The sequence below is a fragment of the Meriones unguiculatus genome, chromosome 8 (assembly GCF_030254825.1).
Source record: "Meriones unguiculatus strain TT.TT164.6M chromosome 8, Bangor_MerUng_6.1, whole genome shotgun sequence".
Classification (NCBI taxonomy): domain Eukaryota; kingdom Metazoa; phylum Chordata; class Mammalia; order Rodentia; family Muridae; genus Meriones; species Meriones unguiculatus.
The window spans coordinates 105589553-105606562 of NC_083356.1; the positions used below are offsets into that span (position 1 = coordinate 105589553).

At 40.8% G+C, this 17010-nt stretch overlaps 1 protein-coding gene across 3 annotated transcripts in view; it reads right to left on the reverse strand.

Annotated features, from left to right (window-relative positions):
• Ttc21b (tetratricopeptide repeat domain 21B) overlaps window positions 1-17010 on the reverse strand; it is a 73084-nt gene that overhangs the window by 9940 nt on the left and 46134 nt on the right. For all 3 annotated transcript variants that reach the window (XM_060390317.1, XM_060390316.1, XM_060390318.1), the window contains 6 exons: window positions 15195-15383; window positions 13781-13891; window positions 12530-12611; window positions 6302-6452; window positions 5957-6118; window positions 2782-2977 (listed from right to left, as the gene is read on the reverse strand). In XM_060390317.1, coding sequence (XP_060246300.1) covers window positions 2782-2977; window positions 5957-6118; window positions 6302-6452; window positions 12530-12611; window positions 13781-13891; window positions 15195-15383 — 891 coding nt within the window. The remainder of the gene's footprint in view (window positions 1-2781; window positions 2978-5956; window positions 6119-6301; window positions 6453-12529; window positions 12612-13780; window positions 13892-15194; window positions 15384-17010) is intronic.

Sequence of the window (17010 nt, forward strand, 5' to 3'; positions counted from 1 at the left end):
TCCTGTCACATTCCCGAGTGACACGGTGTTTTGAATCAGACAAGTCTGTCTGCCTTAGTGAATTTTGGTTCTCCCCTTCACTCTGAGACACTTGCCCACTTCTGTTTGTAAAATGCAAGCTTTCCTAGCTCTCCAATCATCCTGTTTCTAGAATCACAGCTTCTTTACAAGAGTCTCCCAACTCCCTTTAGAGTCTAAGTCACTCAGGGAATGTGACAGGAGTCATGGAGGAAAGGCGCGGTGGCTGCACTAGGCCCATGCTGCACTGTCGCACTGGCTTTATGCACTGAGATGACAATGGCCCTTTGCTGCCCACACCTGAGCCCAGGCCGACCATCACCTACAGTTTCTTTTTTTTTTTTAATTTTATTTTTTTCTTATTAGTTACATTTTATTAACTCTGTATCCCAGCTGTATCCCACTCCCTCATTCCCTCCCAGTCCCTCCCTCCCTCCCTGGTTTCCTCCCTGCCCCTTTCCAAGTCTACTGATTGGGGAGGACCTCCTCCCCTTTCATCTGACCCTGTTTTATCAGGTGTCTTCAGGACTGGCTGCAAAGTCCTCCTCTGTGGCCTAGCAGGACTGCTCCTCCCTTGGGGGGTGGGGAGGTCAAAGAGCCAGCCATTGAGTTCCTGTTAGAAATAGTCCCTGTTCCCCTTATTATGGGAAACCAATTTCACCTACAGTTTCATTGGCAACTCCGGGGGAGAATAGAAGGAATTGATTTTTAGTTCAGATAACGATTATATTCACATATATACACTTATCTCATTTTTCTTAAGACTGAGTAATTTGAAAAAAGAAAGGTTACATTATTTCTTGATTCCCACCATACTGAATAAATACTGGCTCGCTAATGAATATTCATTGTATTAAACACATTCATTCTATGAGTTAAGTGAAACAAATCAACACCCATCATCATCACTTGACTGATAGAAAGCAGCTTGAGGGTGGTGGTGCCTGAGCAGCACAGACAGGCATTTTCACGGAAAACCTTGCTTAGTCTTTCTAGGAGAGAGCTGCAATGCCATTCACTGTATCTGACTTTTATTCTTTTAAACTTTATGGCAGAAATAATGGATTTACTTGGTATAAATTCTAAACTATGTGATACAATTCCAACCTGCAGCAGTTGGTGGCTGAGATCCTTGCTGCAAACTGTACCTTTAACATTTATTAGACTTACATGAACATTCCACTTCCCTTTTTCAGTAGCTGACATCTATCTGTTACAGGATGCCAATTCGGGAGGGCCCTACTCTCTTCTTTCTTTCTTTTTTTTTTTAAATACATCACAGAAACAGCATTTGAATATATATTTCTTTATAAAAGGTACATAAGATGACTCAGTAAATGTATTATAGACTTTGAAGTCAGACCTCTCATCTTTAAGATGGGAACAATAATCATTAACACCCCTAGGAGTCATGTTTTAAAAACTAAGCTGTATTTTAGAATGTCTTATAAATTCTACAGCAATTTATGAATATTATACCGTTCCAGAAAGGGTGTAATCTGGCTTATAATACGAAAATTGGGTAAAGAATCCTTGGTACTTCACTTCCACTGGATGCCTTAAGGTACCAAAGGATAATTCTCTCCCTTTATTGCCAGAATTATTTAACATCACATCACAGGAGTTCTCTGGACTATTTTTGTTTTTGTAATTTATTTTTGATGAGAAAATCTATACAAATCATCACTTCATTTGAGGGAGCTTTCACGGATGTCTTTTCCTGGGTTTTGAGCCAGGCCTGACAGGAACGATATCTCATTCGTACTCTGCAAAGGAAACTGAAGCAATCCTGGAAGGCATATCTGACTTTATCTCCTATTCCACCCTGCAGGGATGACAGCATCATCTTAGTGTTTGCAGAAGGGCTCTGCGCTGGGTGGTGCTGATGCTGAGGCTAGCTTGCTGTTTTGCCTCACAGTGGCTTACAGTAAGCTGAAGCTGCCATCTAAAGCAACTCTACACCCATCCATGACATTCTGTTCTTCAGAGTCCTGAAAGTGAGCAATGGAGCCACAGTAAGAGGGTTTTGGTAGCTTATCTACCACCATTACCTCCAAGACAAACAAACTAGAAAAATTTCAGTATTCTTTGAGAAGCACATAATTATGGGTTTTCAGTGGCCTAGAGCATTGCTCAGTTGAAGAGCAAATAATGATGATCAGTGATGATGGTTAGAAGTCGGTATTACTATCTGTAACTATCCCTTCCTTAGTAGGATTGTGTATGGGAAGGTCTAGCTGAACACTCAGAGAGTGAGAGAGACTGGATTTGAATGGGGTGAAAATAGATAAAGCAAATGCCAACAATAAAAAGATTCCAGAGGTCATTTCAGTGTTGCTACAAAGAAATCATGGTTTGCATGACTAAGACAAAAGCTGTCTGTACTGATCCCATTCAGCTCTCCAGATGGAGAAATGCCAAGAAAACTGAGCAAAAAGGTGAGCCATGCAGGCGTTCATGTTCCCTTAGTGAGCCTCGGCCATGCCTACAGCATGAAAATCCCCTAGAACGCTAAGCTCTTTTATTCAGAACTATCTTGTGCTCTTCTGAAACATTTCTTTTCTGTAAAATTAATTCCATGTTCCCTCAGAGAGTAACACATCAAAATGATGGCACACCACGTAAGCTTATATACAGAAGTATGTATCTACTTTTTATTAAGAGTGAGCTAGTAGGTGATGTTCGGGAAACAGTCAGCTATCCAAAACAGCACTTTGTCTTACCAAGACAAGGCAGACTAAGTCAAAAAGGAAAGCCACTGACCTCGGACGCTGCTATTTCAGTGAAGGTGTTCAGGGCCTGCTCCACGCTGGACTTCTGTTTGGTGGCCATTAAGCAGCAGTTTTCCATTATGCGGAGTTGCAAGCGGCCCTGGAGGGTCTGAGGCTTTAGTTCTTTAAGGAGCTTTTCTGCTGTCCTCACTGCTAATTGCACAGATTCCTGCTTCTCAGTTGAAGTACTGTAGACACGAAGAATAAATTACATATGTCTGTTACACAAAACTGACTGATGTTAGAACTCAAGGCACTGGCTCTTCTTTATCATGCATTTAAAGAATTTGTGCATCATCCATTTTTTTCTAATACCAAGGAATGCAATATAAATTAATTTTTATCAAAAATAATTAGTATGTCCTCAGTAAGACACCATTAAATCCTGAGTCCCTCTAAAATGAAAATTAGACAATAGCTATACATGGTAAAATGTTAATTTTAGCTAATACCTAACTAGAATAAAAATAGAATCTTCACAAAAAGAGAGAGAGAGAATCTTCATAGGCTGGTACAGGTGATGTCCTGGTTCAGTCCCAGGCACCACACACAAAAAAGTTCTACAGAAAATCATATTTTCCAATGGTGTTTTGTACTCAGAAGGAAGAGCAAGATAAGGAAAGGGGTCAGCTGCTGTATGATTTCAGTCAGTACATGTTCCTTCAGTACTGTTTCTTCAGTATATGCTCAATGTATCTTATATTTGGGGAAACTGAGACTCAGAAAGACCACAAATGGTAAAACTTCCACTTGAGCCTAAGTTTATCAAACATACAAAATCACTCTTCATCTTGTTACCTATCAGACACTCAGAAAGGAAATTATATGTGACAAAAGGTAGCAAATTTCAGGCATAGTAACGATTCAAGTATTTGATAGCAAAGCCCCCCTCCCCACGCATACATCAGTAAAACCACTCATTTTTATGCTTGAGCTTTTTCTTATATATAGAAGTCTTTTAGTGTAGTGTGTGTGTGTGTGTGTGTGTGTGTGTGTGTGTGTGTGAGTACAGTAAAGAGGTGTTAGATGCCCCATGGATCTGGAGTGATGGGCAGTTGTGAGTCAGCCAAGTCGGGTATTATGAGCCAAACTTAGATCCTTTGCAAGTACATGTTCTTAACCACTGAGTCATCTCTCCAGCACAGGCTTTAGCAATTTTTTGTTTGTTTGTCTTGTTTTACAAGACAGGGTTTCTCTGTGTAGCCTTGGCAGTCCTGAACTTGCTTTGTAGACCAGGCTGGCCGCACAGTCACAGCCATCCCCCTGCCTCTGCCTCCCTGAGTGCTGGGATTGAAGGTGTACACCCCCATGCCCAGCTGGCCCTAGTGATTTTAATCTCACTGAAACCATCTCCCGTTCTTGCCATCTCCTCTGCAGTTCCTATGCTTCGGCTTTCATAACTGCACAATCTGGTTTTTGGTTTTGACCTCGAGACTGCGAGCCTCAGCATGCCCAAAATCTAGTCTGTTTCCTGTGGCTGTATGTAATAACTTGCAAAATGGCCCTCCACACACATACAATTCTCCAGGTGTCTCTCACAGCTCTACGTGCACTAGCAGCAGCTCCTCCGAGTTCTAGTTTGTATTTTCAACTGTTTGAGGGTCTACACTTAGGTGCCTGCAGCTCTGTGACAGTCTATTCATTACCTTAACTTTCCTAAACAAGCAAGTCACTTGTCTACTTTAAAGTTTCACTAGTCTCTCTAATCTAATCTTGAGACTTGTCCTTCCTTGTTCTAATTTCCCCCACTCCTCATGCACCATCTGCTGAGAGCTATGCAGTGCATGGCTCTATGCCCTCCAGCAGCACTGAACGTGGTGCTGGCAAATGGTCTCAGGTGCTGTCTTGTATTAAAAATGGATTGCATGCCAACGAAAGGCAGCGAAGGCAGCCACTGCCAGTTACGCAACCATTATATCTTTATCCATCTCCACTCTTTCTGAGAGCGAAACAACAGCCTCAGCTTGAGTGGATGCCACCATTTCCAGCAGTAACCCACAGTGAATGCTGCAAAGCTGTGGATTCAGCCACCACTCTGCCTGGACCTTGTTCTGTCCTTTTGGGTTACAGCCTCAGATACAGGACTCTGAGCTTACTTCACAATGCTGTTGCAGGCATGTGAGATAATGCATATAAATAACAGAGCATAGGACTGGCATGAAGCTACAATGTGTTAAGTTGGTAGTATTATATTTTCCTTTGCTTTGATTTTGCAGTGTATGTGGCATGCCTGTGTTTCTATGTACAGTTTGTACAGTTTGTGTGTGCTCATGTGGAAGACTGAGGTTGACATCAGCAGTGTTCTTCAGTCACTCTCTACTGCATTTATTAAGGAAAGGTCTCTCAACCCAGAGTTTGCCAGTTTAGCTAGTCACCTGCTGTGCAGATCCTCTGTCTCTGGCTACTGAGTGACTGAATTACAGTCCAGCCATCAAGAGCATTTAACATATGTGCAGGGTATGGAGCCTGGACGTCAGGCACTCATACTTGTGTGGCAAGCACTTTGTCTACTGAGGTATTTCCCCAGTGGCAATCATTAGTACTGTCATGAGGACTTTATTATGGTTGTCAAATTCTTTATTTTATTTTTGATAATTAGGGGAATGCCTTTGTAATCTATCTATTATGATTTAGGAAATAGAAAGCATTTCATGCCTAATTGTTTTAGTTATTTTTGCTGTTGTTGTTGTGATAAAACACCATGACTGGGGCAACATAAAAAATAAAATAGTTTAATTTGGCTTATGTTTTCAGAGTGTGTGAGTCTATAATGACACAGCAAAGGAAGGCTGGGAGCACACATCTTCATCTACAACCACAAAGGAGAGAGAACACTGGGACTCTCCCAAGGCTTCTGAAATGCCCAACAGGGCTGTACTGCCTAATCCTTCCCAAACAGTTCTACCAACTAAGGACCAAATATTCAAATATATGAGTCTGTGACATGCTAACTTTAAATATTATTATTATAGATGTGTATGATGTATATGTCAGTGCCAGTATTCATATGCCAGAGGGTCTGTACACACACACACACACACACACACACTCAACCCACCTTTTCCTAAACATTATTAGAATATGATTTTTTTCTCTCTTTCCTGCTTATTGTCCCCAACATAAGTTTTAAAAATTGTTCCAAAAGAAATGTGTCAAATGCTCCTTACCCCAGGTCCCCATCCAGGTTTTCAAACACTTCGCCTCCAATAGTGTCGTTGTCTGGATTCAAGCAGATTTCTATCATGTTATAAAGTGCATTTTGGCCCCAATCACTATCTTTCCGAGCTTTATTAAAATGTCGAAGGGCATCATTTGGTTCTCCAGTATACCTTATTGATTGAAAAAAAAATCAATCATTGATTATACCAGATCATAACATGCTTCATAAATAAATCTATTAAAACACTTCAAAGTGCAAATTTTTCTTTAATACGAAGAAAAGTCTTTCTTCATTCTGCACAATGAGAGGAGCAAATCATTATGATGTAAGATTTATTTGCTAATGGATTTACCAAAAATGCAATCCTTTACAGTACTGAAATCCTGGCTCCAATTTTGTCCTGGAGTTGTGTTTCTCAGCCATTGAAAAAAATCTTGGAACATCCTCAAGTTTCCCACATCTTCTCAGGAGATCAATCAAACGAGACAAAGTCATAAAATTATCTAGAAACAAGTAATACTTCAGATATAGATAACATGTTAAAACATCTGTTCTGGAGATTATCATTCTATTTTATTAATGTAAAATTCACTTAAAATGAAACACAACAGAAATATAATCACAGGACTATTTTATGAACAATAACTTCCAAAGGAGGTTTATGGCCTGGATCATCTTTTGAATGATCCCTGTTTCACTGGGCTGGCTACTGTGGAAGATGCTGTAACAAGGCATGTCTAGTAAAGACTGACCTTCTATGCCCTTCATCCAGGTCATTAGACTCTACAGCTCAGAAAGATGTACTGACGACTGTTCTGAGACTCTTTCCCACTTAGTGCAGAGAGAGGGAAAGTAAGACAAGTGCATGATGGCGATCGAGTGGGAAGTCACAGGTTTTATTCCAGAATTTATTTTTTAACGTGTGTGAATTTAAAGATTAGAATCAGCTGGCCATACTGCAGCCTTACCACATCAGTCCCAGGATTTTAGTCTTCTTCCACCTTTTCCTACAGACAATAGTTCAGTTCTCTGGTTTCCATTGTAACTTTCTATTGTTTTCCCTCATTAGTAACGTATTAGGATTTGAACATGATTTTGACCATGATTCATGAATACCAAAAGAAGAAAAAATACACAATATTTTGTGTGAAGAAGAAGAAAAATGACCTATTTTCATAACACAGAGATTAGTAAAGTCAGTTTTGTGTGACTAATAGTCAATAACTTGTACACAAGATTTGGCTGACACTTTGGGTTTTGATTTGATTCAATATTAAACAATAAATATTTCCAAAGTGTCATTATGTGGCCCTCAAAGCTATGACTGTAACAGCTGCCTAACAGACTATTACATTAATAGTTAATTTCTCTCAGAGTCTGTTTTTAGGTGTTAGGGCTCTTGTATATCAATTATCATAGAACTCATAGAGAATTTGTTAAAACTCTTACACTACTGTGATGACTTTCTTAGGATGAATTCATTGGATTAAAGTATCTTCATGAGCAAACAAACATAGCTCCAATTTTCAAAACAAATCCTTGTTCCTAATTTTTAAAAACAAAGAGAATTAGTATATGATCCATCAGTACACTTCTGAGGTCAGGACCAGACCAATGAATAAAAACCTCAACCAGATATTTGTGCACAGGCCCATTAGCAGTGTTACCAAAACCACGAAGGGGGTACTATCCGTACATCCATTACAGATGATGGATGAATGTGACACATGTATACATAAACCATTAATTACTTGAAAATGTAAGTAAACTCAACATGCCAACAGGATGAACTCTGTGAAGACTATGCTAGGTGAAATAAGCCAGACACATGAACAAATGCTGCAGGCTATGCCATTAGCCACCTGGACTTGCTATGACTCAGACAAAAAAGCAAGAGGTTGTCAGCAGAGGAGAGAGGAGGAGGGGAGCTGGAGTGCAGGGCGACAGTTTAGAGAGATTGCACAAGCTGTGGGGAGTGATCGCTACTGCTTGCACAACCAGGTGAACATACTTAACTCCAGTGCACTGTCTGCTCAGAAGTGGCTAAGATGATAACTTTTATGTTACACATTTTATCAGACTAAAAAATGAAGAGAACTTGGGAAGGCTTGCATCCATTAGTTATAAATGTGAAAACAACCAAATCCTTTGCCCTCTCTAAAACCTAATTTTGAGATTTGGAGTCTATAGATTGTTTATCCTTTTTTTTAGTATCACTACAAAGAATAGGGACTCAGAAAAAGAGAAATCATAATTGGCTATTTCTTTTAGCATTGTGAAGACAAGTATTATCTTACCCAGAATGACTCAGTTTTCTTAAAATGATTGTAATGTCAACCTTCAGAGCATTGCAAAAGTTAAATCAAATGAAGGTATTAATGAGATTTACAAGCTCCCAGTATGACTGGCTACATTTACACCTCTGATTCTTCAGGCACTAGGGCGTATAATCATCATAAAGCCAAACAGGCTAAAAGCAGAACTGAACTAAGCAAGGACTAAACGTTAAAATATCTGGCCAAACTTTCTGTATGCTATTACTAGTAAGTGTAAGGCATATTTACAAATATCTATATTCAACACTGGGAATACAGCTTATTGAAAAATTCTCTTCCTCTGGTACTGCTGAAATGTAGTCATTATTAGCTCAAGCAATACTAATCACAGAGAGACTAAACTACATCATCTTATCTTTTCACTAGCCATGCAAGTTGAGAGAATGAGGTGTTTTCATTTTTAAAAATGGCAGATCTCATAAGGTAAAAATAGCAGCTGGTATATTTTTATTGATGGACAGTGCAAAGATATCAAAACAATGAGATGTGAAATACAGGAGTACAGTGCTGTGAAAATACAAGACACCAGAGAGGTCAGAAATGCTTTCCTCAAAGAGCTGACCTCTGAATAGCCTCAGGGATGAGGTCAGACATTGCCAGACTGACAAAGGCTTTCCCAGTAACTGATGGCACCTGCACACATGGAGCAGGGCACAGCCTTGGGGAGTATGGCAACCTTGATGCTACTAAAGAGCAGGGAGAGGAATGAAATATAAGCAGAAGGCCAGCCCAGGCCATGATAGTATTAAAATCATCCTTTAATTTTAGGCTTTACTCTGAAGGATGAACCTACTTGAGCAAAGGGATAGCTTATGATTTTGATCTGACAACGTGCCACCCGGCAGCAGCAAGTGCCCAGGGCCGGAAGAACAGGTGAGGTGACATGGGTGTTAAGTACAGCAATAGATCAGAGGAAGATGACAGTCTATGTTGCTTAGCAACTAAGAAGACAGACTAGGGAGCTTCTTAATTAGTTAAAATAGAAAAGCAGGAAACTCAAGATGATTGGGGAAAATTGAGACAAGATACAATATGAGAGCAGACTTACAGCTATGACTAGTATTTCCAATCAGAAATAAAATTGGACAATACACATCTTTTAAAAAAGATTTTACTTTTAACTGTGCGTTGTGTGCATGTATATTTAACATGAATATACACACAAAAGACACAGGTCTTCCAGGCAAGAGGCGTAAGATTCCTTGGAACTGGAGTGACAGGTGGTTAGCTATGTGTCACGGGTTCTGGGAACCAAATGTCTTTTGCCATTGCTCCAGCTCTTGGACAGTGTATTTCTAAAATAAGCTAACCGCAGCCATAACTTAAGTTATGCTACTGGTCATGAGCAACAAGGTACACATAAAATCACTGCGCATAGGCATGGTTTAGGAGAAATCACGTGAAACAAATTTGTAGATAAGTAGGTAAAGCCCTATCGGGAATAAAGCACACATTATGAAAAAAATTGTTATGTGGACAAAAATTTTAATTAAAATTGGTAAGGTTACGTAGTAATCCATTGATTACTAGATGAATGGTGCAATCAATGTAATAATCTCTGGTGAATTCAATCTTTAAAACTACTATGCAAATTTTCTTCTAAGTTTTCCAGTCTCCAATACCCTTTCAACATTCCTTATTCTCATCTAAAAGCCTCACCGCTACCTGACTAAGAAAATGTGAGCAACCAGGAGAAAACTCTGCCCCCTGTCTACCCCCGTTCTGTCATTCGCAGATCCATTCAATCAGTAATCACTGGCTTTGCGCCGTGTGACCGGCGGGTGTCTGCCAGGCAGGGATTTACGACGAGCACATGAAAACTGTACAGCCTAACAGAGAGGACAGATACATCGGTAATATATATTCATATGCATGTTAGTAACACAGAGGTACTTATTGACAATAACATGGATTAGGGTGATCAGTTCATCCCAAAAGTTCTGGATCTGGAGCCCTTGTAGTCCTCGGCAAAGCAGAAATCAAGGCCCTCAATGCACCCTCATCGGTGATATATTTTAGGATACATAGTGAGAAAGAGAGAGAAGGAAGGAAGACAAAATATATTCTAGGCAAGAAGGAGAAAAATCCACACAGAGCCTCTGGGGTGTGGGTTCACTTCTTTTAGTATTGCTGGAGCACATTGTCCTTACATTGAAATGATGAATAATTTCTTTAAGACACAAAAGTAGGGGACAGGGAGTTATCTCTGATCTCTAAAACCCATGTAAAAATGAAAGAAGTGAGCCCTGTAACGTCAGTGCAAGGGAGACAGACAGGATGATCCCGAGGTCTTCCTGGCTGTCACTCAGCCTGATTCAGCCAATGTTCCAGCCCAATGAAACACCTTGCACCTAAAGAGAGCAGCGGCACATTGAGACTAATGCCCAGACTTGTTCTCTGGTGCTCACAACACCGCCTCATCCCTATCTTTCTCACGCAAGCAGCATTGAAAGACTAGGGGAGGGGCATAGGGGAAAAGAGGGAGGGAGAGTGGCATTGGGAGGAGACGAGGAAGGGGGCCACCACTGGGAAACAAAGCGAATAAATTGTAATAAATAACAATTTTAAAATGTTAAAAAATATCATAAAAATAAAAGTGGTACTATTTGAGAGAGGAAGGGGTCAGAGTGACAGGAGAGGTTAATATAACTGAAATGATGAACTCATATTATATACATATAAAAATGTCATAAGTACACCTATTTCTTTGTACAATTAATATATAGTCGTAAAAAAGAAAAAAAACACACTTGTTTACAAATGCTCCAAAGCAGCAAGTTGATTAACTCAATTAACTATTAGCTGTTTGCCTGAAATGCTGGTGCTGAGTAACAGAAACTGAGGAGAGAGGAAACCCATATGACATGTGACAAGAAGGCAGCTCTAAAGCTTGCAAACGAAACTAATGTATGAGAAAATGTGGTCAAGAACAGATTAAAGCTACTCGTGAGGGGAAAAAGTCTGTATTCTAAGGAAATAAGGTTAGATAATTCCTTCATAAGAAATGGGAAGACTGATATGGGAGTCCCCTATCGGTGGACTGGGGAAGGGTCATAGGAGGAGAAGAGGAGGAGGACAGGAGGGCAGGTTTGGGAGGGGACGAGGGAGGGAGCTGCAGAGGGTATACAAAGTAAATAAATAAATTGTAATAAATAAAAATATAAATTAAAAAAGAACAACAACAAAAATGGGAAGAGCTTGAGGTTGAGTAAACACAGAATTTGAAATGGGAAATAGCAAGGATAGGAAAACTATGATGGAGGCCTACAGAAAATAAAGGTAGGTCTAGGCAGGCAAAGTGAGTAGGGAGGATATGACATAATTTATGTCTGGGAGTTATCACTGCAGGGCTGCGTGCTGATTGGGGAAAATGACAACAGAGAGAAGAAACCACAGAGCTGAGCCCTTCTGCGGCCTGGGGGACTGTGTGCACCCAGGGAAGAGCGGACAGCAAGTGGAATCAGAACTAGGAAGGATGGGTGTCAAGAGTTGTTGGTGACTGGCAATGGAATTCTCTCTCAATTTCTGTTGTTTTCTCTGTCTAGCAGTGGCAAGGTTTTAGGTGAGGGGATGAAGGAGGCAGGAGTGCTAGAGGTTTGAGGAGCCAGAACCAGGTGTGAGAAGCAGTTCCAGGACTGAAGTGACACAGGGGTGGTGGTGATAGTGGCACACGCCTTTAGTCCCAGCACTTGGAAGGTAAGTGGATCTCTCAGTTTGAGGCCAGCCTGGGCTACAGAGTGAGTTCCAGGACAGCCAAAGCTACACAGAGAAACCCTGTCTAGAAAAAACCAAACCAAACAAAACAGAGCACTTGTTGGGACTCGTTTGGTTCCAAGAACCCACATCGGGTGGCTCATAACTGTCTGTAACTCCAGCTCCAGGGGATCTGACATCTCTGGCCTCAGAATGCACCTGCACTCATGTGCACACTCCCACGTGCAGGCACACAACCTACACAGTTACAAGTAATAAAAATAAACCTTAAAAAGCAATGCAGTGACACGGGGGCATTGCAAGATAGCCCAGCCGTGCCATGCTCAATTTACAGAGACCTACAGATGGTGGGGGTTTTCCTGATAGACTCTGGAGCTACATAGACCCATGCATGGGATTATCAGAGTCAGGGTTAATCAACTACCCCTTTCCCCGACAGTTTAAAAGCTAACAAAGCAAAACAAACAAACACAACCTGAAGAAACAGGAAGATGATCGTATTTGAACAAAATCAGTCAGAGTGCATTTACCTGGTTTCCGTTCTAAAAGCTGCTGCAAATGAAACACTGCTTGTTCATAGTCCTGTTTTCTGAACATGAGGTCAGCCATCAACTGTAAAGATAAGTTGGTTCTAAAAACAGTACCACACATTTTTACAAAGTGTGTTCTTTTAATGAAGATTTAGCACTGTAATAATATTTATGAAAAACAGGAGGGACAGAAATTTACAAAAATTAATCAAGCATGCCAACCAGATTCTCTGTTCACAGATATTTAGAAAAAAAAAAAGAAGAAAAGAAAAAGTTTCAAGTGGTGTCAGAAAACCAAGTATGGAGGACTGGAGAGATGGCTCAGTATTTTTAAGCATGGACAGCTTTCACAGAGGACCCAAGTTCAATTGCCAGCACCCACCATGGATGGGCAGCTCACAATGACTTGTAACTCCAGTTCAAGGGAGATCCAAAGCCTTGGACCTCTGAGGGTACTGCATTGTAGGCACACACCTCCTATTCCCTTCACAATATGAACACAAATCATAAATATAAATCTTTAAAAATAATGTGAGGCTCATTTACCATTCCATTGTGCTACTATAGAAACAAGTTTCTGTACTACAGAGACAATGAAAGGATTGAAAACAAACGTAAGTCACACACATATGTCACACGTAAAACATCCAAGACCTGCTGAGATTTTTCCATGTGTTTAAAAGCAAGAGGACTTACAGTGTGCTTAGTTATATGTTAAGCTTGAATGAGCCTCATGCAATATCATCCGTGTAAGATATTTAAAACCTCCGAAAATCTTGTAGACAACAAAACCTCTGTGAAACAGGCCATACAGAGATCTAGGGAGGTGTTGTCCTGGTTGCTTCGTTTTGTTTGGTTTTGTTGTTCCCTGTGACTCCAGGTGTTCTCCTGTTATCTTACCTTAGTCCATGATGTCTGTGTGAGGACATCAAAGTCAGGGTTTAGGAAATCATGTGACAGTTGACCACGGCCCAACACCTGTCTCACATGCCCCTTAGGCCCAGACAAAAGTTAAGCAGCTCCAAAGGGAAAGTGCAGTGTAATCTAGAATTGTTTTCTCTTCTATAACTGCATGATTAATAATCTTTGCTTTTTATTGGTAAACGGACCCATGTTAGAAATGGATTATTCTTCCAAAAGCAAATGAGAGCAATGCCGCACCATCTACTAACAGTTCTATGGATAAAATCTGAACATTCCTCATGGAGAATAAAACTCAACTGCCTGAGCAGCAGAGAAGCCTACACTGACCATGGTGGCAGGTTCATTGTCCCGGTCCCTCTGGAGAAGCAGTGCGCAGTGACGCAGAGAAGCATCAAGGTCTTCCTGGGCCAGGTAAAGCTGTGCCAGCTCCAACATGATCTAGGCAGCAAAGTCAAGACTAGTCAGAAACCAGTTTCAAAATAAAATGAGTACAATGTTTGGATGAGATTAAATGTCACTGTCTGAAAGTAATCATAATAAAAATGCAGCACAACAGACAAGATAAATGATAGGTGCATTCATCTCTGCTGTCTTTTCAGGAAAAGACAGAAAGGCAGTGATAACTCACTTGATAAATACAGAGACAAAAGGCACCACTGAGTTTAAAGCAGGATATGAGGTTTCAATACAAACTTCTCTGAAAGGCCCAAGGCAAAACTCTTTAAACATTTTCTCATTAGTAAAATGAAAGAGGCTGAAGCAGTTAGACTTGCTAACCTGCTCTTTTAAGCAGAACCACTGTTTCGGCTCTTAGCCACTACTGGAAAGGCTCCTGGTTGTGATGCCTTAGCAAAGGGTCTTCCATCAGTGACCAGAGCCACTCATGTCACGTTCACAGTTCTAGCATCAGGGAGCCACTGAAATACAGGTGCTGAAGTCTACAGTATTGCTCACCTACCTGAATCAAACCACCTACACTGAGGTAACTGTGACTGAAAAATAGCTTTAGACTGACTATTAAAACTTAGATGGATATTTAAAATAAAGAAATTGCAGATTTGGTTTCCATTATTTATTCCACTACAATTTGTGTATGTTTGTGAGTGTGTGTGCATGTGTGCATGTGTGTTTTGTGTGTGTGTGCATGCGCGCATGTGTGTGTATGTATGTGTGTTTGGGGGTAGGCTCAGAGGCCAGCATCAGGTGTGTTACCCTGCCACTCCCCATCACATGGCCTGAGACAGGGAATTTCACTGACTCCGGAGCTCCCCAGTCCAGAGGCTGGCTGTGCAGCAATCCCCAGTGATCCTCCTGTCTCTGACTCCCTGGTGCTGACACTAAGGTGCGTATTGGTATTTTTATGCAGCTTCTTGGTGACGGCAGGGAACCAAGCTGGGGTCCTTACCCTTGTGTGGCAAGCATTTCACTGACCGCGCCAACTCCGCAGTCCCTCCAGTGTAAGGCTTCACCAGGTTTCTTTCTTTGATTTGGCGTTCCTGGGGACTGCACTCAGAGCCTGGCATGTGCTGGGCTGTGTACTGTGAGGCTCCGCTCCCAGCCCCATAGGCATTCTCAGAGTTTTCCAGAAACCGTATTGATTTTTTTAAACTTTTATTTTTTATTTTTTTGCTACATTTATTTTCAAATCTGTTTTATAAATAATCTAATAAAGCTTCTCCACCTGAGCAAATCAGATGGTACCTGGAATAAAGGTACTCACTGCTGGCACTCCAGTACTGACCTTGCTGTCCGTTTCGCAGTGAACCAGGGCCTCTCGATAAAACGTAATCGCCTTTTCATAGTCTCGCTGAGCAGCGGAGTGTTTTGCAATCTCTGCGCAAATTTCAGCTGCGAAGTGTTTCTGGGAGGGAACGGCATCTGGCTGCTCCATCTGAACTCGCTTCAGGATCCGAGTCTGCAGTTCTCGAGCCTAGAGAAAAGCAAATGCAAAAAATGAGCAAGAGTCAGGAAAGGGAAAGAAGTGATTTTCAAGTTTGTATGACAGTATAATTTCACTGTAAGAGTTAGAGGAGTGTTGATGGTCCGTGATATAACAGACTAAACACCCACACAAAGACAGCCATATTAAGACCTCAAACACGCAGCTACATGCAAATAAGTCAGCAGGCAGTGCCTGTCCAACCAATGTACTGCAAGATTGAGTCTTTCTATGTTATAGGGATGAATTAAAAAAAAAATCACCACAAAGGAAACACAGTGATGGAACAATTAGGAAGAGCACTTGACTCTATTGATAAATAATTAGAAATGCTAAATGTAATGGAATAATAAAGCCAGACATTGGTAGATTACAAGCAACAAGTACATTATATATTGATAAATTATGAATTAATCAAGTACTTTATTAAAACACAGCACTACCGAAACACAAGCAGGCTGCTGAACTTATCTTTTCCAATCTTGGGAAGGTATCAAAAATTTATTCAGAAGGGATAGAAACAAAACATGACAGCTAGCTATCCATTGTAAAGAAGAAAAATCAGTGTTACAAACATTAACACAGAAATGATGGCAACAGCCCAAAACCCCTTAAGGCAACTTAACGGTCTACTGATGGGTAATCAGCTGACAATGCACATAAACACTGAGCTATGTTATACACAGGCACTCTAGTCTGAGGTGTCCTGCTCTGCATAAGAATATTAAACAGATTGTTAGATTGGAAAGGTGTCTTTTATCCATACTTCTGGCTTGTAGGACATTCATGAGTGAGAGAGAATGCCTTTTGTATTACTTAACAAGTAAAATGTAACTATGAGTTATTGACAGTCATTCACTGACTTAGCAAATAGTGAGTACCTGCCATACCCCACACATTAGGCATGGTTTCAAGGACGCCTGCCAAAATGTTGGTTGACTGTTGATATAATGTTCTTTTGAAATGTATACACCTTACCCTTGTTCATTCAAATGCTGATCTCTCTCTCCCACTCTCTGGTTTCAATCTGGACATTGTATTGTGATACTTATTCTAAGCATCACCTGTCTCAACTTTGTGTAAACATGCCAAAATAAAACAACCAGCCACAATGTTGAACAATGGAGAGGAAGGAGTAGGCAGGGGAGGGGAGGAGCCAGAGGACAGGAAGGAATGCGAGGCAGAGGAGGAGGAGGAAGAGGAGGAGGAGGAGGAAGAAGAGGAGGAGGAGGAGGAGGAGGAGGAGGAAGAGGAGGAGGAGGAGGAGGAGGAGGAAGAAGAAGAAGAAGAAGAAGAAGAAGAAGAAGAAGAAGAAGAAGAAGAAGAAGAAGAAGAAGTAGAAGAAGAAGAAGTAGAAGAAGAAGAAGAAGAGAGAGACTGGGAGAGCAGAGGCTGGAGGAGAGGTCTTGGAACAACAGGAGAAATGAACCAGACCTAATATATCACTAACAGCAAGTAAAATGGGTGAATCTGAATGGTATGAGACTATGTGGGCTTGGAGGTTTAGGATGAAGTAACTATTGCACAACATTGTGTTCTAGGTTAATTAAATAAATCCCAGTCTCCGTGTGGTGATTTGGGTATACAGCTGGCTTAGGATTAACTAAAAGATAGATCA